The 25766-nt window shown below is 38.1% G+C and overlaps 1 protein-coding gene across 3 annotated transcripts; it reads left to right on the forward strand.

Annotated features, from left to right (window-relative positions):
• LOC117291262 lies at positions 1–25766 on the forward strand. Of its 3 annotated transcripts, none has more exons than XM_033772891.1 (6): positions 1–194; positions 10977–11058; positions 12729–13133; positions 14207–14512; positions 15250–15297; positions 17586–18207. In XM_033772891.1, the coding sequence occupies exons 2-6, from the start codon at positions 10983–10985 to the stop codon at positions 17816–17818; spliced, it is 1068 nt and encodes a 355-aa protein (XP_033628782.1). In that variant the 5' UTR covers positions 1–194; positions 10977–10982; the 3' UTR covers positions 17819–18207. The 3 variants fall into 3 exon arrangements, with proteins under 3 accessions (XP_033628782.1, XP_033628783.1, XP_033628781.1); XM_033772892.1 differs by lacking the exons at positions 1–194; positions 17586–18207 and adding exons at positions 22936–23059; positions 24097–25766 and having other exon boundaries at positions 10867–11058; XM_033772890.1 differs by lacking the exon at positions 1–194 and having other exon boundaries at positions 10867–11058.

Genomic DNA, 25766 nt, shown 5'->3' on the forward strand with positions numbered 1-25766 from the left:
TTAAAAGAACATTTTGTTATTCAACACAGAGCAAGGGAGCTTCTTTTGGTCCTTTCTCTTTGACATGTTTGTGTATAGATTATCTCAAAATAAAGCGTACAATACCCCCTCTACCATTAATGTAATCACCCTTATCCTCGTGGAAAGGAAAGTGGAAGTCACCGCCACGGAAGCTAAAGCGGAACTAACAAATCGTAAGTTGTTTTATGACTGTGTGTGTATGGGTTTATTTCAATGTCGCCATTTTCTGCACGCGGAATATGCCGATAATAATTTAATAGGCCTACGTGTTGACACGTACATGACTCTGGCGAAGTGACACCATTGAGCTCGATAATGTGGCGCACTGGTACACTGTATGTAATTTTGTATACACTGAGTTTTTAGCTGAATATTTTTCTGGGTTTAACTCATTTATGAATTGTTGCTATCAACCCTATATACCTTAAAACTGATGCTGATAACAACAATTCTATTAGGTATGTGGTAACACCATGTGTATTTTGTTAGGAAGATCTTGTAGAACTTCTCTTGCAATATTCTACTACCGCGGAGTAGGTTATTGCGAAGTGAAATTGTACTCAATGAAAGTGGTTGTACAGTGGGGGTAATCTTTATACACACGATGAGTTTTGAGCTCAACCATTGTCGATCTTTTCACTGGGCTTTACTCATTTAAACTAATGTTGTAAACAAAAATATTAAAGACACTGAATACTATTGGTAATTGTCAAAGACCATGTCTTCTCACTTGGTGTATGTCAATATGCATGAAACAACAAACCTTTGAAAATTTGAGCTCAATCGGTCATCAAAGTTGAGAAATAGTAATGCAAGAAAAAACACCCGTGTCACACGAAGGTGTGTGCTTTCATATTGCTTGATTTTGAGACCTCAAAATCAAATTCGTGGAAAATTACTTCTTTCTCGAAAACTATGTTACTTCAGAGGGAGCCGTTTCTCACAATGTTTTATACTATCAACAGCTCCCCATTACTCAATACCAAGAAAGGTTTTTATGCTAATAATTATTTTGAGCAATTACCAATAGTGTCCACTGCTTTTAGGTGTATTTGGTTTGTGGTAACACCCTTTGTATATCTACTTGCTTTGTAGATTATAGCGTTCTTCAGAGAACTTGTCTTGCTATTTTGTGTTGTTTTTTTTTTTTGGGGGGGGGGATTCGGGAGACTTCTCAGTTCTGAAAAGAACTGTCCTGCTTATAACTATAATATACTAATGTACGTATTTGTGTACCTTGGGAGAAGGTAGGAAATCGGCCGGGACTAGACATGGGACCCACTTCTACTAAAAAATCATCATAGGCCCTAAAGAAAGATCTTTGGACCTATGTGTGTGGTATTCAACTAGAACGAATCATGCTTGCTGAACAAATTAATTTTCATAATACATTCTGAAGGGTGGGCTACACCAGACTGAATAATAATAATAATAATATAATAATAATAACCCATCATCAACCAAGGCTAAATGCTATGCTAAAAACATTATTTTAAAAGAATGTTTTGTTGTTTCTCGATGCCTTGAAATCGAATCCACTCCGTTTGATTTCATCAAAATTTAGGTATGTTCTTTAAACTAGTAGCCCTTATAGTGTGTAGTTGAATTTAAAGATGCTATGTTAGATTTTTGGCCGATTTGACCCCACAATTTTGATTTAAAATTCAATGGGTATTTTGATGGGGGTCGAGATGGGGGCCATTGCTCGAAAAAGTCCGCCAATTATTAGTAGCAGTGTAATAAAGTGCTCAAAATTAGTTTTTGTCGGGATACCGACAATATATCACGTGACCAATTCTTATGTGTTTTATAAAAAAGTAAAAGTTAAACTTTTTTTCGTTAGAGCGGGTGATACTCTTTGAAATACCAGTCACTCAAAAAATCTATTTTTTAATGTTTGGAGCAAAAAATCTGATATAGCATCTTTAAGTTGTACTCATTAAATAAATAAATAACATCACTGTACAAAAACAAACTGACCTTGGCCTAAATTGGGCTTGATTGAAAGTCAACAACACTAGGGGAACAATTATGGACAACTTTTCAGAGATCCCTCTGCTACAAACCATTACCTTCAAAATATTGATTTAAAGTAGAAGTTGTGGCTTCACAATAGACGACAATAGTCGACTTTGTCTCGTCGATTTCAATACTTCTGCCATGGTTACACAATATAAGATTAATCTTAAAGGGGCTCATAGTGCCTTTAAATCTCTCAAACATTTGTTGTTTGGAATAATCCTTTATATTGTTTAAAAAGTATGCACAAAAACACCATTAGATAGTGAGATAGTGTGAAAACCACACATTATTGCCTCTTGAAACACAACTAGCGGAACACGGTCCCTGCAAGTTTGTTGAGTCAACACTCTGGTTCTACAAAATAGGGGGCTGTGTTCTGTCATGAATTGACACCAAAAAACGGGGACAATTTATGCAAGGGATTCATGTGAATCATAGGCTATCTTTTAAGTGTCCCTTGCAACGCAATGAATTTAACTACAAACGCGTGTACTAACTCAAAGCGCTCGAACCAAAGGCAATGTGTCCTTTTAAAGGCAGTGGACAGTATTGGTAACTGTCAAAGACTAGCCTTCACAGTTGGTGTATCTCAACATATGCAAAAAATAACTAATTTAAGAAAATTTGAGCTCAATCGGTCATCGAAGTTGCGAGATAATAATGAAAGAAAAAAACACCCTTGTCACACGAAGTTGTGTGCGTTTAGATGGTTGACAAGTTCTAAACTTGAGGTCTCGAAATCAAATTCATGGAAAAATACTTCTTTCTCGAAAACTATGGTACTTCAGAGGGAGCCGTTCCTCACATCGTTTTACACCATCAACCTATCCCAATTACTCGTTACCAAGAAAGGTGTTATGCTGATAATTATTTTGAGTAATTACCAATAGTGTCCACTGCCTTTAAGATGAGTTCTCGATCCGATTGAACATCACACACTTTTACCCCGGGTTAGGGAGGAGGGGATGGTTAAGGTTGTAGTCGAGTCCTTGTGTCCGAGTCCGAGTCCTTGGTGTCCGAAGGGGGGGGTGTCCGAGGGGGGGGGGGGGGTCAAGTCCTTCAAAAAGGACTCGTATCCGGACTCGGATCCGGACTCTGATAAATACACATCTTAGGGGTTTGCAATTAAATGGGGGTTTGCAATGAATGGGTAAAGATTGGAAATATAGGTCTACAAATTCACAGATTTGCACAACACTAGCAAGGTTCAAAGATGCCCCTACTTGACATTTTGGTTATTCAAATCGAAACTGGTTTATTATTTGTGTGTGTTCGTATTTTTGTTTGTGAATACTAATCTGTTTACAGTCATTATTATTATAATCATTTTCATAATGGTCCTCCGGTCCTTCAGTACTGGTATTTGCCAGACATCAGGTGATGCTGCGGACCCTAGAACCCCGCCCACGCGTAGCAATTAGTAGTTTTAATTGTAATATTCCACTCGCACCATTGAAAAATGTACATAGTGGGAAAAATCTCACAAACACAATACTGCACAAATAGAAAATAGTGTCTTGAAGTATTGGGGTCGTACGTTTGTGCTCAATTTGCATTGACATTTTTTTTTTATTATTCGCAATAATAATTAGAAGACTTTGTAAAAGTCCACTCAAACCATAGAAAATGCACAGAGTGGAAAATCCATCAAACCAAAAACTGGAAAACAATCTTAAGAGGAAGATTCAGTACAAAAACACATTCGCTCGGTACGGGCGTGGTGGCCACTGTGTGGTTCTGACGGTTGACTGGTGGGAGGGGTTTTATTTGCAAAAGAGGAAAATATTGTGTCGGAAGTATTGGGCAAGTCTGGGGAATACCCTATGTCCTAGCCTTTTATTGGGGCTCTTCCTCTATGTAGCCTTCATCAAGGCGCTCCAGCCAGGACCTGCAAAATCCCAGTCCCCATCACTGAATTCCGCCAGCGCACCCCCCACCCCCCCCCCCCCCATACATAACACAGTGCATATAATACGTGTACAGCGTATGTACACATACTATATACTGTACTGCACAAACAATGTATACGTTGTTCGTGTTTACACTGCGTGCAGTTTTTGTTGCCGAATCGTGCCGCGCACCGGGCCGGGGCACACTACGCCAACAGCCTTGAATCAAGGCTACCTCTGTGCTGTACACACACACTATATGAAGTTGAAGGGCCAGCAGGGCAGACAAGCCCACCTCTGCCCCGTTTTGTATATAAACAACAGTTAAGTCTGGGCATAAAGGTTCTTCCTTCATGGTGAGAGGTCCTGGGGTCTATTATGGCTATAATTTGGCTGTTTTGCACTGAACTTTGAATGTACTCAAATAGTTCAATCTCTGCAGTGTGTAGTCTTTGGATCTATAGCAAAACATATACAAAACACTGTTCAGTTCACATCTGCTAACAATAATATCGTACAATACCGGGCTAGCTTAAATCAAAATTTATGATCCTATTTAATATACTGTTCACAATTCTATTTAATATAATGTTCACAAGTTGTGACCATTATATTAAATAGGATCATAAATTTTGATTAAAAAAAAAAAGGTAAAAAATACAAAAGGTCGTATGTAGGCTCTTGCCAATAATTTTGATGCTGTATGTTCAGTGTGATATTGCATTGTTGGTTTTGGGGACAATCATCTCTTTTGTGTTTTCTTCAGTACAGATTGTTTAGTTGTTGATCCGCTCTCTCAAACACTTTACTTTTCCTGAAGACGAGCAGAGTATATTGTTCGAAACGTCGAGACCACACCGGCTCTTTTCAGAGCAAACACTCACACTTAGACCTACTTATAGTTTCTTCTTTACTTCAAAAGATCATCACTCATTTATAAAGAATTTGACACTTTGCATGGCGGGGATGTAATTAGTGATGAAGCGACCAGCGAATGCTTAGTGGGGTGTGCAAGCAAAGGATGATTATGAACATTACATCATCGATCATGTTCTTCTGGAGCTCCAGGTATACATTTGGTAATTACTCTTTTATAAAATTGATGGCAATAAAGACGTATACTGAACCGAGATTGTATAGCGCATAATATAGCAATCACAGAGAAGTCTGTGCGCTTTGAGATGAACTGGAGAAGTTAGATATAGAAGAGTTTGCGGTAACACCATGTAATAACTATCTCTAAATGAGTTGGGGTGGTTCTGAAAAGAACCGTTGGTTTAACTCGACGTTTCGACGTCGGTAGGATAATACGAAAACCATGGGGTCAGTCTCATCCTAAATAGAATTGTCAAAGTATAAACCACAAAGGAAACTGACAGGTGTAAATTTAAATCCCAGACGATATTGTCATTGTTCAACTCAACCCCGCAAATTGAATTGTATGTGTGGGTCCGGAAGGAACCCTTTGTTTCTGGCCGCATTAATGAGTAAGCTTCTTGAATAATAGAAATATTTATTATTCATCACAATGCTGAACCCACCGGGTGCCTGGAGGAGGGGAATTTTTAGGAAATTGTGGTTTTTGGTGTAGACTTTATCGCCAATCAGGAAACTGTCCACGGCACTCCCCCTTTGAACAATCAATTACTAAAGTTGTTTTTTTGTTTTTACCGATTAACATTGACTTAACAATTGTATTGTTTAACTTTGCTGACCCAAATTTAAATAACCTTTTAAACCAATTTTGGAAATTAAGGTGAGCGGTACCAGCAGAAAAAAAACCACGCTAGAATGACATTGAGCGTGGGTTGTTTTTCTGCTGGTACCGCAGAGTGCAGTCGTGAATCATGTTTAGGGATCGTCATTGATTAATTGGGTTTTTGTTTTAGTTCATTTGAGAAAAGGTAGTCCGGTTTGAATCGTGAGAAGGTTAACTTGCCTAAAGTGTCGCGGCCGAGCAGTTAAGAGCACCGAATTAAAACTCTGGTGTTTCTGATCAGCATAGTGTGGGTTCGAATCCCCAGCCATGACACTTGTGTCCTTAAGCAAGACACTCTTTAAAGTTAAAACCATTGCTTCGTCCTTCGGATGGAACGTAAAGCCGTTGGTCCCATGTGTTGTGTAACGCATGTAAACGAACCCAGTGCACTTATCGAAAAGAGAAGGAGTTCGCCCCGGTGTTCCTGGCTATGGCTGCTGTATGCGCCGTAGCACCCTGTAAATCGTTACAAAGTGCTACATAATTTGGTCTCAGAATTCATAACTTTCAATAAACTCTCTTTCTATATATCAAGATATTTACTAAGCGCCATGAGTACTTTGTTGATAGATCAATGCGCTATGTGAGACTTCGATATTATTTTCAAAGTCTGACTTTAAAACAACTTGACGTCGGTGCTCCGGTACTAAATGCTTTGAGAAATATAATACATTTTTGTCAAAAATTTCTTTCTTTTATGCTAATTAAACAGACCATTTGTGTCCGACATGGAATTAGTCCAACCCAATGAGTCCGAAAGACTGTTAAAAAATGATGTCGGACAAAACAATCATGTCATAATACCAATAATGTCCGATACAATCCGACACGGACCATTATGTCGATCCCATGTGGACAACACAAGCCATTCTACCAATTTTCTCAGAAGAAACCATTAACTTCGCCAAAGAAAAAAAACATTGTGTTCGACATCCAATTTATGTCTTATCCATTCTGTCCGACAAACCATGAAGTATCCATTGAGTCCAACATATTATGTATTCAACCATTATGTCCGACAAGCTTTTTAGCCACCGTGTCCGACGACAAAAGCTGAACCAACTTGCCCGACAAACCATTATGTTCTATCTATTGTGTACACCAATTAGGTTTATCAAACCATTGAGTCCAAGAAACATTTTAAGATCGACAAATAATTTCCGACTACCCATTGTGTCCGACAAACCTTGTCAGGCAAACCTTGTCGAACTTAAAATGCCACGTTGGACGTATGTTGCAAATAACTCACTTGCCAAATATCTTCGTGGTACACATTTCAAATAAGACCTGACAATTTCTCTCAACACCAAAGTCTTCAGCTGTACAGAAACTAACCTGGAGTAAATATTCTTATTGACAATATTTACAATAATTATTGTATACATTCCCTTTAAATCAAATCTGTATACAAGTAAACCATTAAGCCTCTTCACTAGCCTTTGTCTGATAATAATGGTGACGCTGAGGATGACGTCACCGTGTGATCAAATTGACCTTTGGCAATCTGAATTCCTTTAAACAAAAATTTCTTTCCATTCTGTTCAGGTGTTTCACATCATAAACTATGATTAGTGACACCCCTTTTGGTTTTGTCGGAGTCTGATTTCGAGAAAATTACATGATCCCTGTCAGGCCTTCACCATTAGTCTTTGACCAAGACGTCACCATCTTATAATACACGTAACTATCTTATACAATACTCGTGATAACTAATGGAATTGAGTCATGCGAACGTCTTGGAACCAAGACTACTCCACCATATGCTCAAATGAATTGAAAGTGTCCCCCGGGAGAACCCTCGTTTCACATATTATAAATTAGCAAGATATACCCTGGATGCTGTGCTGACACCGTGTTGCAGCAGACGGGAATGAAAAGGGGAATCCCCAGAATGTGGAGGCGGGGGGGCACCAAAAGGGAACCGTTGTCTCGAACCAGAAGTCTTGGAATCCCCAATACAGTTTTATATTATCCGTAAAATATTCAGAAATGTGTCGTTAAGTTGTGTTCCACTCTTTTTGTATCTCTAAAACTGTTTAGGGTTGACTAAAGTAAATTTGACTGGAGTGGGGATTCGAACCAACGACCTTTGGTTTAACGTGCGGCTCTACCAACTAAGTTATCTATAGCCATGGCGGTCTCCTCATTGCATCCCGCACCTGCACCCTTTCTAAAGGTCCCTAATATCTTTGTTCGGGGTGCTGAACAAAGATATAATAAAACATCTGTTTCATTCAAATCCTCTTTAATTTTTCATTTGTAATTTTTTATTGTATTAGGGGAAAAAGAACCGAGTTTATTTTTTGTCTATGAACGCTTTGAACTATCGAAAGCTTATGTAGGCCTAGGCTTCTAAGCTGATCTAAATCTTCTCAGCCAAGTGCGATACCAAAATACAAAAATATGGCAAGAATTACTCAATCTTACAAGAGAATCAAAGTGCGTTGGAAATCGAGCCGTGGAAAGATTTTTAGCGTTGACAATTATAATCTGCATTCTAAAGCAGGGTACGGGTTTTCCCAGCGTACAGCAAACTGAGTTCCCGCGGGAACTGAGCGTTGTGTTCTTTTTGTATCAAAAACTCAAAGGGTCTATCACCGATAAATCAATATTGTGACAACAACAAAAATGTAAGCATAATTCTTTATCAAAAATGCTTTGTAACGCCAAGGGCACGTTTTGTGTGTCAGTAATACATTTTTTATCAGGGCCCACTCAAGGGCAAAGCTAACGATACTAAATAGCGTTCAATGTTTATGAAAACAAAACAAATTAAGCAAGCGTATTTATTAGCGGGAAACAAAGGGCAAAATGACAGAACTGTACCAAATTTAAAGGTAAAATATGAGGCAAAATGTGAGGCAAATATTGTCGTTTAGTTACTGAATCACACTTTCTCGATTTGTGCAATTCATAATGTGCAATCAGAGAGAGTTGCTGTTGCCAGCTTGGCGTTTATATCCCTCTGTAGGGGTTTGCAGAGTTCCCTTGATGGGAAGATCATCTAAACATTATGATATGTCTATACATGCACATGTGTACTACCTACGGACGCACAACTATGTTTGTTCATATTCGGTACCTATATTATGGAGACCATAAACAGAACAAACAGAGGAAACTAAAGCAGGGGTTCCACAGATGATTTTGTGTTCACAGTTAACGGGAAGGATATTTAGTGCAAGGACAAAAGCAAGAACAAAAGAAAGAACAAAAGAGCGGCAAGGATGCATTTTTGAGATGCGGGTGGGTATGTTGGGGGTGTTGTTGGTGCGCGGTTGTTTGTGTCTAGACGTTACGGGTGTTTAATGACCAATTCAAGGTATGATGCATCAGCACTGCCTTTTTTACCATCTGTGAAACGGGAAAGTCATTCAATGTCATTGCCAACTTGCGCAAACTGTCAACAGTAATTGACGTGGTCCGTTCGTTCTCGAGAACACAGCAAATGGAATAGATTGCTTATAAAGTTGTCAGGATATCTCATTGTGTTTTATTTCGACGTGCCAATCAGAATAAGAAAATGGGTATCTGATAGTTCACCTCAGAAGGAAAGCATTATCTGGGGGTTGGTAATATGTATGACACAGCAGCGTAACTATAGGGGCGACAATACAAAATTGCACAAATAAATGGTTTGTTTTCGTACTTACCCCCTCCCCCTAATTCTGAACCCCCCCTCCCGCTTCCTCACCCCGTCCCATACGAATGCCTGGTTACGCCCCCTCCCCCCATAGCTTCAGTGTCAGGGTTTCCGACTTGTTTCTTTTCTGTAGTAGTAGCATAGCCATCATAAAAAAACTTTTGTTGTTTAAGGTTCCCTTTTTTAATCGATTTGGGAAAACAAAATCCCCTTTGAATGAAAGAACGATGAGAAAGGCAATTTTGAGGTACAGAAGAACACGAATTACCGGTCTAAAGCTATTGTCGTTCTATGAACTGTGCATTGGGTGTTATAATATAGTGCGTGCCCTCATAAGTATTATCAGTAGCAGTTCTGTTACAATTTTTGTTGGCTTACAATAACATTTTGGGCCGTGCGTTCTTGAAAGGAAAAGGTTGTTTGGGCGACAATAAATACACATTGAGGTGATAAGATATCAATTGAATCAAAGGTGTTGTATATGCACCATGTTGCTTTTATTTGAGAGGTAATTCATTCCGATCCTCTAGATTTCAATAAACCCGTCGTGCAACCATACAGAGAAAGGACCAATGGTGCGACCAAATCAGCCACCTTACTCTATATGAACCAACCAATCCCACTAAAAACTTCATTCAATGACGAGGCGGTCCCGTTTTAGTGGGAAGACTTTGGTACATTGCTTCGACATCTTCAACGTGAAGGAAACAAACTCGCGCTCTTTATCGGGCCCCAGTGTTCGAATACAAGCGAGACTATAGCACAGTCTTATAGAAAGTTTACTTTTCTTGGTTCTTCTGAAATTCACCTTGAAACATTGCGGCTTTCATTCGAGTTGCAATGATATCAAAGCTGGAAGTGCAAATGATTTATACCACTGATTATTAAAAAAAATTCAAATTTACCCAGTCAGTTTCCCTTGTGGTTTATATTGATAAAAAAAATTCAAACACACTATCCTATATCACTGTTTATCAGTCTCTGTCATTTTCTATTTATGTATTTGTTATCTTTCTTGATAGGGTGGAAATAGAGGAGTTACGTAAATTTCAATTTTACTCTTTGAAGTTCTCTTTTGACCCATTATTGTCAACATTTTGTTACTCAATACGGCGAGATGGCACTGAGCCAAATGAAGCATTACTCATTTACCTTTTGGGATGAGAAAATAGTTTTCTGAAATTCCTCTTCTTGCTGCCAGTAAGTAAAAGTGAAACTCCCTTTTCTTTCACTATTCACTATTACGCCAAAATTGTCATTCCGAATAAGGAAATGGCTTTCCGAATGTAACAATTTAAACAAGTTTTATTGAGTTAAAGACTAGAGATAAGGACATTTTTTGAAGTTTTGTTCCTTAAATTGGTAAACGTCATAGTCTCACCACTTTCAATTTCCGCACATGGGACTTCCACTACATTGAGCCCGTACTCTCTAAAAATAGATTTGCCGTAGGAGGGATTTCCCCTTCTACACGTTTTTTTTATTATAAATAGCGGCCGTGCTCCAGCAGATCTTCAATTCGTTCCAGACAGTCAAACCGATACAACATAACTCGTAGCTTACGAAGTGTGCCATTACAGCAACGTCTGATCACTGATCTATCCATCACCGTTAATTACAAACACACTCTCATTCTCTACAGAACAATATGGAACTCCCAACAATGAACCTCGTCGCACTGATGATGGTGGGCTGCGTGCTTCTTGCAGGACAAGCTGACGCATGTAAGTATTTTGCTTGTGCTCATGTTTTTAAAGACAATGGACACTATTGGTAATTGTCAACGACTAGCCTTCACAGTTGGTGTATCTCAACATATGCATAAAATAACAAACCTGTGAAAATTTGAGGTCAATCGGTCGTCCAAGTTGCGAGATATTAATGAAAGAAAAAACACCCTTGTCACACGAAGTTGTGTGCTTTCAGATGGCTGATTTTGAGACCTCAAGTTCCTAATCAAATTCGTGGAAAATTACTTCTTTCTCGAAAACTATGGCACTTCAGAGGGAGCCGTTTCTCACGGTGTTTTATACCACCAACCTCTCCCCATTACTCGTCACCAAGAAAGGTTTTGTGCCAATAATTATTTTGAGTAATTACCAATAGTGTCCACTGGCTTTAACCATTTTCTCTATCGCACAAATCTTCCAAAATGTACAATTTCGTTTCGAAAACACCTTGAATGGCCTACCCTTGGTTATTAAAAAAAAAAAAAAAAAAATATTGACCATCAAAACTTGGTAAGAAGCACAACAACTGATAGTGTAATATACCATTTTGAGAAACGATTCCCTTCACAGGAATGTGGTTTTCGAGAAAGGAATTCAACAAATTGTCGATCCAAGAAACATTCGATGCATGAAACGCTTCTTGGAAATTGTGTAAATCCATTTACGGGTTATTCTTTTCCGCGTAGACATAACCGTTTCAGATTTTCGGCACTATCTAAAAAATACTACCTCCTTTAGGAATGAAATTTCCACAGGTTAGTTTTTGGTAGTATAATCTACATTTACGATTTAAAAAAAAAAGAGCGCTACCAACAATTAATGGTATAGTAAATAATTTGCCGTTAAAATCCGCCAATAAAATTTGCCATTAAAATCCGGTAAATGTAAAGTTTATTTAACTTTAATTTTAAGGTTAAATAAATAATTTCCTCCCGTGAAAAAGAGGGGGGAACAAAGAAAATGACTGTTTGTACGAATATTGAGACAAGAGACAGTGGCAAATAAATGAGAATCCCTGGGATTATTAAAAAAAAAAAAAAAAAAAAAAATCATGAACCAGTCAGCATACATGTACAAGTAAATACCTTGACTTGCGTACAGTATTTTCAATTGTGGACCTATCATTGGGATGAGTGATGTGATCACTAGACATAGAATACATGATGCATGTAATTAAAACGCATCAGATTAAAGTGATCGAATGGTTTCAAAACCAAAGGTGTGTATGCGTTGCCTTTGAAGGCACTGGACACTTTTGGTAAGTATTACTCAAATTAGTTGTTAGCATAAAAATAAACTTGGCAACGAGTAACGGAGAACAGTTGATGCAAAAAAAAAAACATTGTGAGAAACGGCTCCCTCTGATAACGTGGTTTTTCAGAGAGAAGTAAATTCTCACTAAAATAATTATTTAAATTTAATTCGATACCTCAGCTGAGGTCTTGAACTCAAGGCATATGAAAGCACACAACTTCATGTGACAATGGTGTTTTTTCTTTCATTATTCTCTCGCAACTTCGACGACCAAATTGAGTTCAAATTTTCACAGGTTTGTTATTTTAAAGCACATGTCGAGATACACCAAGTGAGAAGACTGGTCTATGACAATTACTTATTGGTGTCCATGCCTTTAACTGCCATGTTACGGTTTGTTTTCCTTGCAGGGACAAAAATCTTCAGCAGAGAAATGGTGGGAAATAGGACCGTCTTTGTACCAAACCACGAGTCCTTAGTCCTCAAGTGCGAAACTCGAAATTTCCTGCACTACCCCGTTACCGGAGCCGTTTCCGGCGAGTATCGCCACAAACTGTTCGTGAAGAAGGGCGGTGAGGAGATCCCAGTGGCGACTAGCGTGGTGGATGGCTGCGAGACCTTGGTCAACCATACCGTTACAAAAACCAGCTCGACCTCTGTCACTGTGGAGGTTCTGTTCACATTGTTCAGGGTGAAGGCAGAGCAAGCCGGTTCGTTTACCTACGGCTGTATGCTGGTTGCTGAGGATGCACCGAATGTTAATCTCCTGACACAAAGTAGTTCGAGCAACAATTTGAACATCGTGGTTTGTCCTGGTAAGTTTTTGCTATGAATTTCCTCTTTTTGAATATCTGTTGTGAGTCTTTTATTATCTCTCTTTCTGCTTTTGAAATACACAAGTATCTTATTTAACGCGTGGAACAGTTTTTTTTTACAATGTTGGATTAGATTAAGAGGAAACAAAATATATAACTTTTTATATTTTGTTCAATTGCCAAACACTGAATCTTGGTGTGAAAAAACACTCCCAGACACACAGCTGTTTTATAATACACTCTGTGGACATGTCTTTGTTCTATGAACTGACTGCAAGTGGACACGGTAAGTCCACATAGTGTTCGAAGTCCCTACATTATGGTTTTTGTGTCCAAACTTAAAAACACTAGTCATGCTATAAATAAATAAAACAACAAATGGTACAGTATTTGTGGTCAAAATCCCAACACCTTGTCATAGCTTTGATCTGCAGCTCATTCATCACTGAACCGACAAAAGGACTCAACAAAATTAAAAACAACTTATTCCCTGCTAAAACTTGGCTGTTATACTGATTCTTCCTGGTATCTATATGTGACTACACCAACATGGTGTTATTTATCCACATTACTATATCGTTGGTGAAATTAACACCGTGGCAGTATTCTCACATAAAGATACAAATAGGAATCAATTTAACACCCCAGTTGTTGCAGTGCTATAAACTCTCAGCCTAGATAAGCTTTCATAGAACTGCAGACCTGAAATGTCATCTGTGTGAGGGCAAGGGCATTTTCATTTTGAAAAAGGCACTTCCAAATCTGAGTCTATGAAACACTTTTGGAGGAGCACCTATAGGACAAGCAATGCAACGCAGGCTATTAGCTGCGTTGCCTCCGTGAAACTCCATACCTGGACCAATAGAATATTTTTTAATACAAAAATCCTTACACAGGAAAACGTTACAGTACACGACCATTGTAAAAAAACATAACTGCACACAAAATAATAGAGATAACGTTCCATCTTGTAAGTTGATACAAATCAAGTTAAATCTCTCACAATTTTTAATATTTTGTAACTGAAAATATGACATTTAAAACTTTATATCGTTTGATGTTCACTGTTCCAGAACCACTCTTTAGTTTGAGCATCGAAGAAGGAAACAGTCAGAGCGAAATCGCTTACCCCAATGAAGGCAAACATGTTGTACTGAACACCAAGGACGAGTGTCATTTCGACTATGCAGTTTCCTACCTGGTAAATGGCGTCTCCAGCAGCGATATCCCTTCGCACCAGGCCGTCAAACGAGACGATTCCTCCCTTGAGATTCACAGCCCGGTGTGCGTCGGTCACCGTGTATGTAACGTAACAGCGGTGTTCAAATATATCTACGAGAGAAATGATGAAACCAGTCAATCGCACATGTCGCTTAACAGTAAGTCGAGGACTAACTATAGTCCTAGCTTTAGGACTATGTCTTAGGAGATATTAAAAACTTAAGGCCAGAGTCCTAAGTTAGGACGAGTAACTCATTCTAACTCGAGACAAGACAAGACTAGTCTTAACTCTTTGTGAAATCCACCCCAGTAATAATGTGTTTCACAAAGAGTCAAGACTATTATTCTTATCTCGAGTTAGGACGAGTAACTCAAGCCTTAAGTTTCTAATAACTCCTAAAGAATCCAAGTCCTAGAGTTAGGACCATCTTTCTGAAATCGATCTAAGAGTCCATAAATAAACAGCTTTTAGATGACTTTGTACACAATCCCTATAGCAGATTTGTAATTTAAAATCTGTACATAAAACGAAGAACAACGTTGGTGCAGCTAATGGTTTTGTAACAATACTTCATAAATTGTCCCTAAAATAATTATTCACTGTACACACTGGGGTGTTAAAATTAACACCATGGGTGTCGTCGCATTATAGATACCTATAATCAAAACTAACAACAGGGATGTTGAATAATACTAATTTCTGCAAAAAAAAATTGCATTTGTTTATAGTATTTTAACACACTGTAAATTGTGGTTATCTCTTCTGTGTGAATTTGTGCCAACATTATAATGGTGTCACTAATGGCCAAGTCTTTGCAGTGCAATGGAATCCATTCACTTGTTTTATTTATTTACCGTTGCAACTTTTTTTCTTTAAAATTCGAATCTTACTTAGACTGCTGTATTGATGTTGGGCCAACACCGACGCCACCCAAAGCAACCGGTAAGTTTTAACTCAAATTGTTCCCTACTTAAGTATGTAAGGACGTCAGAATACGATCATCAACGCAGCTGTAATTGACTTTCATGGTCCATGGCATGCAGCCTTTCCCCAGCATCCGAAACACACACATTCCATGCAAACACAACAATCCCATGTCATTAGTTCAACGTCGATATTGAGCCCACATTTCCACAGGTTTGTTAACATTGTATCATATATTGGGAAACATCAAGTGAGTATACGCCTACTGGTCTTCGACAACTCAAAATATACACGCTGCCTAAAGGCAGTGGACACTAGTGGTAATTACTCAAAATAATAATTAGCATAAAAACCGTACTTGGTAACGAGTAATGGTTGATAGTATAAAACATTGTGAGAAACGGCTCCCTCTGAAGTGACGTAGTTTTCAAGAAAGAAGTAATTATCAACGAATTTGATTTCAAGACCTCAGATTTAGAATTTGAGGTATCGAAATCAAGCATCTGAAAGCACACAACTTCGTGTGACAAGAGTGTTTTTTCTGGGTTTTTTTCTCGCAACTCCGACGACCAATCGAGCTCAGATTTTCACAGGTTTGTTATTTTATGCATATGTTGAGATACATCAAGTGACACGACTGGTCTTTGACAATTACCAATAGTGTCTAGTGTGTTTAAGCTCTTTAGCTGCATATTTAATTTGATCGACAACAAGCCACGTATACCCCCAATATTGCGGTTGGCATTATCATTCTTTCATGTACTACTCATTCCCAGTGCACATCTGTGGCATTGGCTGACTTCACTGTGTCGTTCGCACACAATAATGGGTCATGCATCCTATGTTACGGATGCATGACCCACCATGGCATTTTTTTTGGTCAATAATTACAATAGATTTGGATGTTGTGTAGACGCTGCTTCATAGGATGATTGGTCGAAAGACAAATGTCGGTCATGTTAGCTTGACCTGGAAACAAGCTATATAAATTAAACCAGTTGAACTTGGTCAAAGTGCAACCCAAATTTAAATGCTCAACATGAAAATGAAAATCAAAAGAAATGTCTTTCATTAAATGGGTACAATTGTCGCGGTCTATTCGTCGTTGTTACATAACACAGCAGTCATTTGTCCTTAACCACTCCGCAAGTTTCAAAATCGGTGGGTAAAAATCACTCAATAGTATGCATCAAAGTAATACCTTAATCTTTTCCCGCATAGGCACTTCGGCCTTTCCGAAACGGATTGGGTTCGAGGCACCGGCTTGGGCTCCGTCGGTAATTAAGAAAGCGTATACTTCTGGTACTGGGCTTCCAAGCAATGGTTTCGAAAATGCCGCTGTGATCATTGTATACTCATTGTCGTAGCTTGTGTGGTTTGTTACTTCTAACACATATTGTACTCGTACACAATGCACTTGACTTGCATGCAGTGTCAGGAACAATGTGACTGAAGCGCTTCCTCCTATTTGCAAACATGAAAAGGTAATTAATCATAAACCTACGCGTGGAGAGTTCAAATCTAAGATGGACAAAGTGCAAAAAATCTAAGTTAAACAAAGAACATGTCTGCTCGAAGTTAATGTTTGTTGAACCTTTGGTCGTAGTTTGTTTTTGTTTGAAAATGAAATGTACCTAAGCGGATGGTGTGTTCCTATAGTCATTTCCTTCATAAAATGTGAAAGCTTTTTACGAAAGACTAGTAGCAGGAAGTTCAAACAAATTAGACATTCTGATCTCGGTTTATGTCTTGTGGGGCGTATGTTGTATAATGGTGAATCATGGAGCGAGATGTTTTTATTCCTCCATGGTTGAATATTAGGACATACCTTTTTCTAAAGGTGGACTCATTATGTGTTTTTTTTTTCCTCTACGGTGTAATTGTTCCTTATAATGGTAACCAAATGGTTAGGTGAGATTTGCGGGTACACCATGTTTGAAAACTCTTTTGCGGTATGTTGTTCTGAGAAGAACCTGGGACGGTATATCAAACCACAAGGGCCCACTTGCATACAGCTGCTTCGGCACACAAAGTAGTAAGCATAACATGATGATGCTTACCACAATTAGATTACCTGCCAAACTACCATGTCATAAGTACAACTTTTGGCTGGTATCCTGCTTATTTCTGCTTAGCAGAACATCATTTTTAAGCAATATTTTCTGTGAAATCGGGTTCTGTTTTTCTCAGAACAACCACGAGAGATTTATAACACATGGTGTTACAGCACACCACGCTTAATTTGTACTCCCACATTGCTAAGTTTCAAATCCTACTTAACACAATAATTCAAAATATATAAACAGCGTCATCCCTTCTGAGGCAACTGACTGCAATAGCAAATGTCTCCCGGAATGCTGAAACCGTGGACACCGCCACTGAAGACTCATTGGTCGTTGAACGCAAGGAACTGGAGATCAGTAAGCTCGAACTTGAGATCGAGGTTCTTATTTTGAAGAAAGAACTCATCCCCCTACAGATCAACGTCCGCCGGAATCGTATAAAGGAAATCACCAAGCGACTGGATGATGAAGTGTAAAACAGTCGTAAACCAACTCCTGGCGACTGTTTCATGTCGCTATTTTTTTTATTAGATATAGTATGAGCTGAAATAACTGTATTATTACATTTTTTAAAACAACTTCCTGCTTAATGCGCTCAGTCATGTTCTAAGCTTAAGGAAACTTAAGCATTCGGTATATTGGACATTTTGTGGAAATATATTATCTATGAATAAGCAACAAATAAATAATGATTATTAAACAGTGTTAATAATAATACAAACTGACAATTCCTTGCGTGCAATTAACAAGATGGATGGATCAACTTACAGGAAATGAAAGGAAAGGAAGTATAAACATTTATTTTTGTAATAATGGAAGTCTAAAATAAGGGAATCAATGTGTGGTGAAGAGGTTTTCAGCTAGTGGTTTAATCCCAACGAGGCCTGGTTCTTGATAATTTTACCGAGACGAAGTATTTATATATAAAAAATTCGTTTTTCGTTTAGCTAGCCGGATAAAGTATATTTAATTGTGTAAATATTGTTTGATAATGTGAATTTGCGACAATATTCCTATTGTTGTGAGTTCTGAACATCTCCCTGCGATCTACCCATGTAAACACATGTAAAAACATCGAGCGATGTTTGTAAATTCAATGAATTAAAATTAGAGTACTCGGATTTTACCGAAGAACTTCACTCAAAATCAACTTATTCAATCGGAGACTTTGACTCTAGACCTTGGCACAACTTCACATAGCTAAACATTTATATACAATCTCTGCTAAGCAAAACTTAAGCAGGATACCAGTCAAAAAGCTCTATGTTACATGGTATTTTGGCTGGTTCCTTATTTAGTCTAAGCAACTTTGTTTTGTGCTTATTATAGCAACTGTTGTGCTCAAACAGCTCAATGACATTTTGGCCCGTAATTTGTATTATTTTTCGCAGTGCCGAGCCCGCGCACAATGAATTTACATGGCAAGTCTGCTGTCATGCGTCCGCATGCTTCCATTTGATTTCAAAATCCAATATTAGGACCAAAATTAATACAATTTTATATTGATGGTTTTATTAAAGTTGTTACCATGAATAAATTACATCAACACTGCAAAAATTGGGGTGTTAAAATTTACATCATGAGGGTTTCACAATAAGGAATCAAAGTTTACATCATTATGGTGTTAAAGTAACAGTTATTTCTATACTAACGCAATTGCATTTGTGTTATTTTGAAACCCTGATATTAATGTTGATTCTCTCTATATCTAAGTAACAACACCCATGATGTCAATTTTTCAACCCCTGATTTCGCAGTGTATAGTGATCATTATATCCTCATTATGAAAAAAAATCTTTAAAAAATTTTAAATAAAGAGAACATTAATTTTAAACACATTATTTATCACACTAAAGAGTTATTTATGAGACGAGTAAATACCGTTGTTATATTTTTATATGAGTAGTGTATTGATAAAGGAAACTAATGCAGTTGATTAAAAATTATTTGTAAATTATATTTAAAATCTTAATTATTACTTGAATGTTATTGACTGAAAATTTAAACTGATGCAGTAAATAAAAATTGCTCTAAAATTTGTCCCAACTTGATTCCTCCATCTGCACCGTCCCCCTGTCAGTACATCAATCGGTCCTATCTCCGAAACTTCCCCATCCAAAATCACCCCTTTTCAATCCACCCCCCCCCCCCCCCACCTGCCAGATGCAAACCCCTTATCTTTTCTCCATTTTTCCTACCAACGTGACGTCATCAACACAACAATCATCCACCCTCCCCTCCACATCCATTGCGCATCTCATTCCCGTGTCCTACTCTACAATAATGAGTCACCCCAACTTCCCAGCCAAACCCCCTTTTCCACAATCTCTTCATTCCATTTTCCTTCTCCACCGAGTCTTCTCAAACCCCGCCCCCTCCCCTTCTCCCACCCCCTCCCCTTCTCCCACCCCTTCCCCTCCCCCTCCCCTCCCCCCCAGAAAGAATTCCCCTACCTCCATAAACTCCTTTTCCATAAATCACTGAATCTCCTTAACCCCATCCACGCCGGATACAGTACCTCGGTAATGCCAACCCGCCCTCCCCTCCCCTTGCTACCCATTCATACCCTCTTTCCTTGTTCTATTGTTTCTCTGTTTTCAAACATCGGGTTTTGGATTCGCGAGAGTGCCAACTATTTGTTTTACTCAATTCTCTAGTTTTTTTTTGTTTTTTAAAGAATTTCATATCAAGCAAAACTGTTTACAAAAAAGTTAAAATTTTTAGGACCATGTGCAAATCTGTGAAACCTATTTGTATTGTCACTCTTACCAATATTGTGCAGACCTTTATGCGATTCAAAACACTTTCTTTCCTTCAACTTCGAACTAACATCTAAAATCTCAATTTCCGTTTTGCATGAATTCCTCAATATTTTGGGCTTATTGAAATGACTGTACTATAATCTGCCTTTTGTTAACCAGGTTCATGGTTGAGCGGATGAAGAATTTAACGGCATTCAATTCAACACCTGTTTATCAAATCATTGGTGCATTAAATGTTTTGTGTGGTCCGTTATCAAAATTATATTTTTATTAAAATACCTCTAATGTAATCATGACTCAAGCGATATTTCTGCAGCCTCGAGCGATATTTCTGCAGCCGACTTCACGAAACGATAGGATTAATCCTACCTCTAGTTGGGACGAGTGTGCGGCACCTTAATGTAGCCTGAGCCTTAATGGTAGCCTGACCTAAATGTAGCACCAAACATGTACCTAAATGTAGCCCGGACCTAAATGTAGCCCCAAACATGTACCTAAATGTTGCCCGGACCTGGGTGCCGCACAGACAAGTAACCTGTCCTAACTTAGGATGGGTTCAGTGCGTCCTAACGTCTATCATGGTCAAGGAACTTAACTCGTCCTGAGTCCTACGATTGATCCTAAGTTAGGAAGAGTTTATAGTGAAATCGACGGCAGCTACATACTAAATATGTGAAGTAAAAAAAAATCCTTCACATTTTTAGTCTAATTATTTAGTTGACTCGGGATAGTATAATTTCATTGTTCTTGATTATACATTTTCGCATTCAATTCAGTTATTTTTTAACCTATAAAGCAATGTAGGTACTCCACTTCAGAAGGGTTGTACCTCTTCCGGATGTTACCTCCATTTGTACTATTAGAAATTCAATTACTGTTATAACTGTTGTTATTTTTAAATATGTTTGTTTTAAGTTATGCAAATGGAAATTACCCAAACAAAACGAACTATTGATGATCCCACACTATTGCAACTGAATAGACCTAAATGTAGCCTGACCTAAACGTGTGTTGAAGCAAAAACTGGAAACTGGTTATAGCATACAAAATGTTGGATGTGATTGCAAATGAGCGCATTGACAATTATAATGTCGAGGTGAAAATGACAAGGATTTTTGTGTGCGGTATTTATAAATAATCAGTCTCGTCTGTTTTACATTAGGACCTCGATGTGTTGAAATTATAATTTCTTTGAAAGAACCTCAACAGCACAATGCAATTTTAGTCGTTTTATTCTCCCCAAACGAACAATGGGGCCAGTGACTGGCTCCTGTTTAAAGCCATTGGACACTTTCTGAACAGAATTGGTTTTTTTAAGTTCACAGATTTACAAAAAACTTACAGGGTTTACAGAAGGTAATGGTGAAATATTATTCCAAGAAATGATTCACTTTTTGAGAAAACATTAACAAATCATAAATTCTCTCGATATCGAGAATAACGGATTTATTTTAAACACATATCATGACACGGCGAAACGTGTCATGACATGAAACAAAGGTGGGTTTTCTCGTTATTTTCTCCTAAATTCTCACAGGTTTGTTATTTTTTTTATATAAGTTGTGATACACGAAGGGTGGGCCTTTGGACAATACTGTTTGCCGATGTTGTGCGACTACTTTAAAGGGAAACACTTCCTTCGGGTTTGGCGCTTTGGTCAGTGTAATAGTTTGTTTTGGAAACAACCGTTGTTGTAAAGATATGTCAAAGGTAAAATGTTGTGATAACATGAATATAAATTGAAATTGTATGGTTTGTGTAATTTCATGGATCATTACTGTCCACTATCTTGTAGAATCAAAATTGACTAAACAAATGGCGGACCTTATGTTCCGTTGTTTGTAATCCAAGCAGCAAATGTTTTGGGTTTCTAAATTGAGCTTAACTGGTGAAGGACAAATTGCCCATTACCGATAGTAGACTGTGAATTATTTAGTGATAAAAGTACACCGTTGATGGTGAACCTTAAAGCACCATACGGGCGCCGAATGTGTTATAATTAGTCGCTAAAATATACCCTTTAACTATAACGTCTTATATTGCCTGCTTTGTGAAAAACAAAGTTTAACATTACATAATTATTTTAGCGATATAACGCTTTGAAAATGAGTTCTCGTGAAAATTGTGAATATGAACCACCGAGTGTAAAGGTTGTCATGTTCTCATTTTTATCCTCTAATGAAGTTATCTTTACTTTGCTCCATATAGTACCATGTTTGGAAATAAATGTGTATGTGAATTGAATCGAAATGAATGACTCCCATTTCGTAGGCCGTGTACAAGTTGGCTGCTGCCAATGGTGTCATTGGGGCGATCTACACTTCACGTAACAATAAGCCATTCCCAGTAACATAGCAATATTTTTCCCCTGCCGCTGTGATTGGCTCTTTCCGTCAGATTACGTCATCATGCCGTTGATTTCACAAAGAGTTAGGACTCGTCTTATCTCGAGTTAGGACGAGTAACTCTTCCTAACTTAGGATAATTCTTAATGTCTACATGATATGCTACAGTGCAGGGTTGGGACTCGTTCTTAGTCCTAAGATTAATCTTAAGTTAGGAAGAGTTTTGTGAAATCGACGGCAGCTTTTTCACCAAATCATTGCAATGTCGTTTTGGAAAAGAAAGCAAATTCGCCTCCCGGTAACAATAGTCCTAATATAATATCATCCTTACTGCTGCATTTCGAGGGACATAGGTTTGAGCCGGGCGCTCTCGGTATTAGTAACCACATTGGCAAAAACAAAACTTTTGTCAGGTTATTCAAATTTCAAAGGACGAACTTAATTTCCTTAATTATAATTGTTTTGATATGTGTGTATTCCCAATAGGTGGTAACTTTCTGAAACAAAAGCAGAGACCTACTGAATCTTCAGTTTTGATTGGCTTAGTAGTGATTCTTGCTATCTACGGTGTAGTGGTTACTGGGGTTGCAGGTGTCTATTGGAAAAGACGGTAAGAGTGGGAACTGAAATTCTCTTAAAGGCAGTGGACACTATTGGTAATTACTCAAAATAATTATTAGCCGTAAAACCTCACTTGGTGACGAGTAATGTGGAGAGGCTGATGGTATAAAACATTGTGAGAAACGGCTCCCTCTGAAGTGACGTAGTTTTCGAGAAAGAAGTATTTTTCCACGAATTTGATTTCGATACCTCACATTTAGAACTTGAGGTCCCGAAATCAACCATCTAAACGCACACAACCTCGTATGACATGGGTGTTTTTTTCTTTCATTTATTATCTCGCAACTTCGATGACCGATTGAGCTCAAATTTTCTCAAATTAGTGATTTTATGCATATGTTGAGATACACAAACTGTGAAGGCTAGTCTTTGACAATAACCAATAGTGTCCACTGCCTTTAATAATGTCATTTTGAAAAGGCTCAAGTGCTTAGTGTTCCTTTTGGCAACATATGTCCCTTAATTCCTACAGTGTTGAGGAATAGGATTTACCTTGAGTGTAAAAGACAGAGCTTCATCCATAAATATTATTTTGTAATGAATCGAAGCGAGGTCTGGGTCGTCGTGGCTTAAAGGGTGTTTGTACTTTTTGTAGGACACAAAACACAATGTCCACAGACTTACACTAAACTTACACAGTTTGAAGATAATGATAGTAGAAAGCTTCCCTGAAAATACTACGTGCTGAGGTGCTGTAGTTTTTGGGAAATGAGTAAAACAATGTCATGAAAATAATTTTGGTCTCATGAGACCAAAATTATTTTAAGCATTTACAAAACGTATTTTCATGACGTTGTTTTACTCATTTCTCAAAAACTGCAGCACCTCAGTAAGTATTATTTCAAGGGAAGCTTTCCACTATCATTATCTTCAAACCCTGTAAGTTTAATGTAAATCTATCAACATTTTGAAAAAGTTCCCAAATCCTTTAAACTTAAGTTCGAAAGCAACCACTGTTGGTCTTTGTTCACAAGAAACTTTTCATTTTTCATTATTTTTTTCTCCATCCACATTATCTATAAACAGGGACAGATACTCCACGCCACCGGATCAGGAACTGCGGGAGCAAGTCTAGAGTATCGCTGAAATGACAGATGCATGAAGATGATGGTGCAGTGTGGAAACTATAACGGGTGCCTTCAATCATGGAGCAATTGCTCCATGCTTCAATATAGTTTTATCTTTCAAATGTTTTTATTTGTATTATTTTGATACTTGTCTATGACAAACGAAAGGGTGAATTAATATACAACTCTTCAAGTGACACTGCCACTATATACTTAAAAACAGTGTGCTGTCAGTAGACTACATTCTATACTGTACATATACCTCTTAATTTTCAATAATCTGTACAGGGTGCGCCGTCTAGCGAAAATGGTGCATGTCTAAAGAGCTGCTCAGAGTGCATGCCCAAATTATTGGCACTGCCTGAATAAATGGGCGGTTGGAATGGCTCAACTTTGCCAGAGACATGTGTGGCGGATGTGTTGTATGGAACGCCAAAGAGGCATTTGATAACTGATGGTGGTCTTTTACAACCGGTGACCGATGACAAATTTGATCAGCGGTTGCAAAAGGATTATTAAATGACTCTTTGGCGTTCCACAATGTCAGCCCTGATGCTAACACATGTATCAAATTGTGTATGCCCATTCAAGATGCACCAACCCTTGGTCTGACCCCCTCTTAGATATATGGAATGGTCCAGTCTAGGGTACCAAGGACATTGAACTCGGTCTGGGCCTTGCAATTGGGAGAAAAACAATGAAAACCATAATTTGTGACTCATGTAAGGAACAACGGGACCCACAAAATGGTTCAAACCCACGACAACTCATTGAAGAAATTTATTGTGTGTGGCAAACAAACATTACTCGCATGAACAACAACAACAACAGCAACAACAACACATAAGGCCCAATAGTCGATCTGATAAAAACAATTGGTGTTAGCGTTGTTAGTAATTTCCCCAAGTGTCAGCCCTGAGTGGTATGATTTCTCTATAGCAGGACGAGTTCTGTCGGACTAAGCGGACGAGTTCTATAGCAAGACGAGTTGTGTTGGACCTTATTAGGACGAGTTCCTATAGCAGGGCGAGTTCTAATAGCAGAACTGAGTTCTATTCTGCGATAGTGAATGGTATCACAACGTGATACAGTTAACCAAAATTCAATGTAATGTCCACTCAAATTTAAACTGTACTGAGTTGTAGCAATTTCTGTTAATTTATTTTAAGTGCATATATTTCAAGTGATATGTTAACATTTATTAAGTTTAAGTTTTACAATTTTATAATGCTGCCACAGGCGAGGAACTATTCAGTTCAATTGTTTTCAATCAATTCAAATAAATTAATTCATGTCACCGTGGTTCAAGACTGCAGGACTTGCAACCACAAGGTTCTTGGTTTGAATCCTAAATATCAAGCTATACCGCTGGTTTCACAATGACTAAGTAAGTCTTGTCGTCGAGTTACTAATTTATAATTTCTTGATTTTTGTAATTCATAATAACATATACTTTAAACCAATGTTTGTATGAGAGAGATTGGCTGTTGCTAGCTTGGTGTTTGTTCCCCCTATGGGAGTTTGCCGAGTTCCCTCGACGAGAAGATCGTCCGAATACAAGTTAATCGCACTTTACAGGTAAAGATGTGAACACTAGATGTGAGATAGTGTTCACATTGAAATAAAAAA

This window comes from Asterias rubens, chromosome 6 (genome assembly GCF_902459465.1).
Source record: "Asterias rubens chromosome 6, eAstRub1.3, whole genome shotgun sequence".
Lineage (NCBI taxonomy): Eukaryota > Metazoa > Echinodermata > Asteroidea > Forcipulatida > Asteriidae > Asterias > Asterias rubens.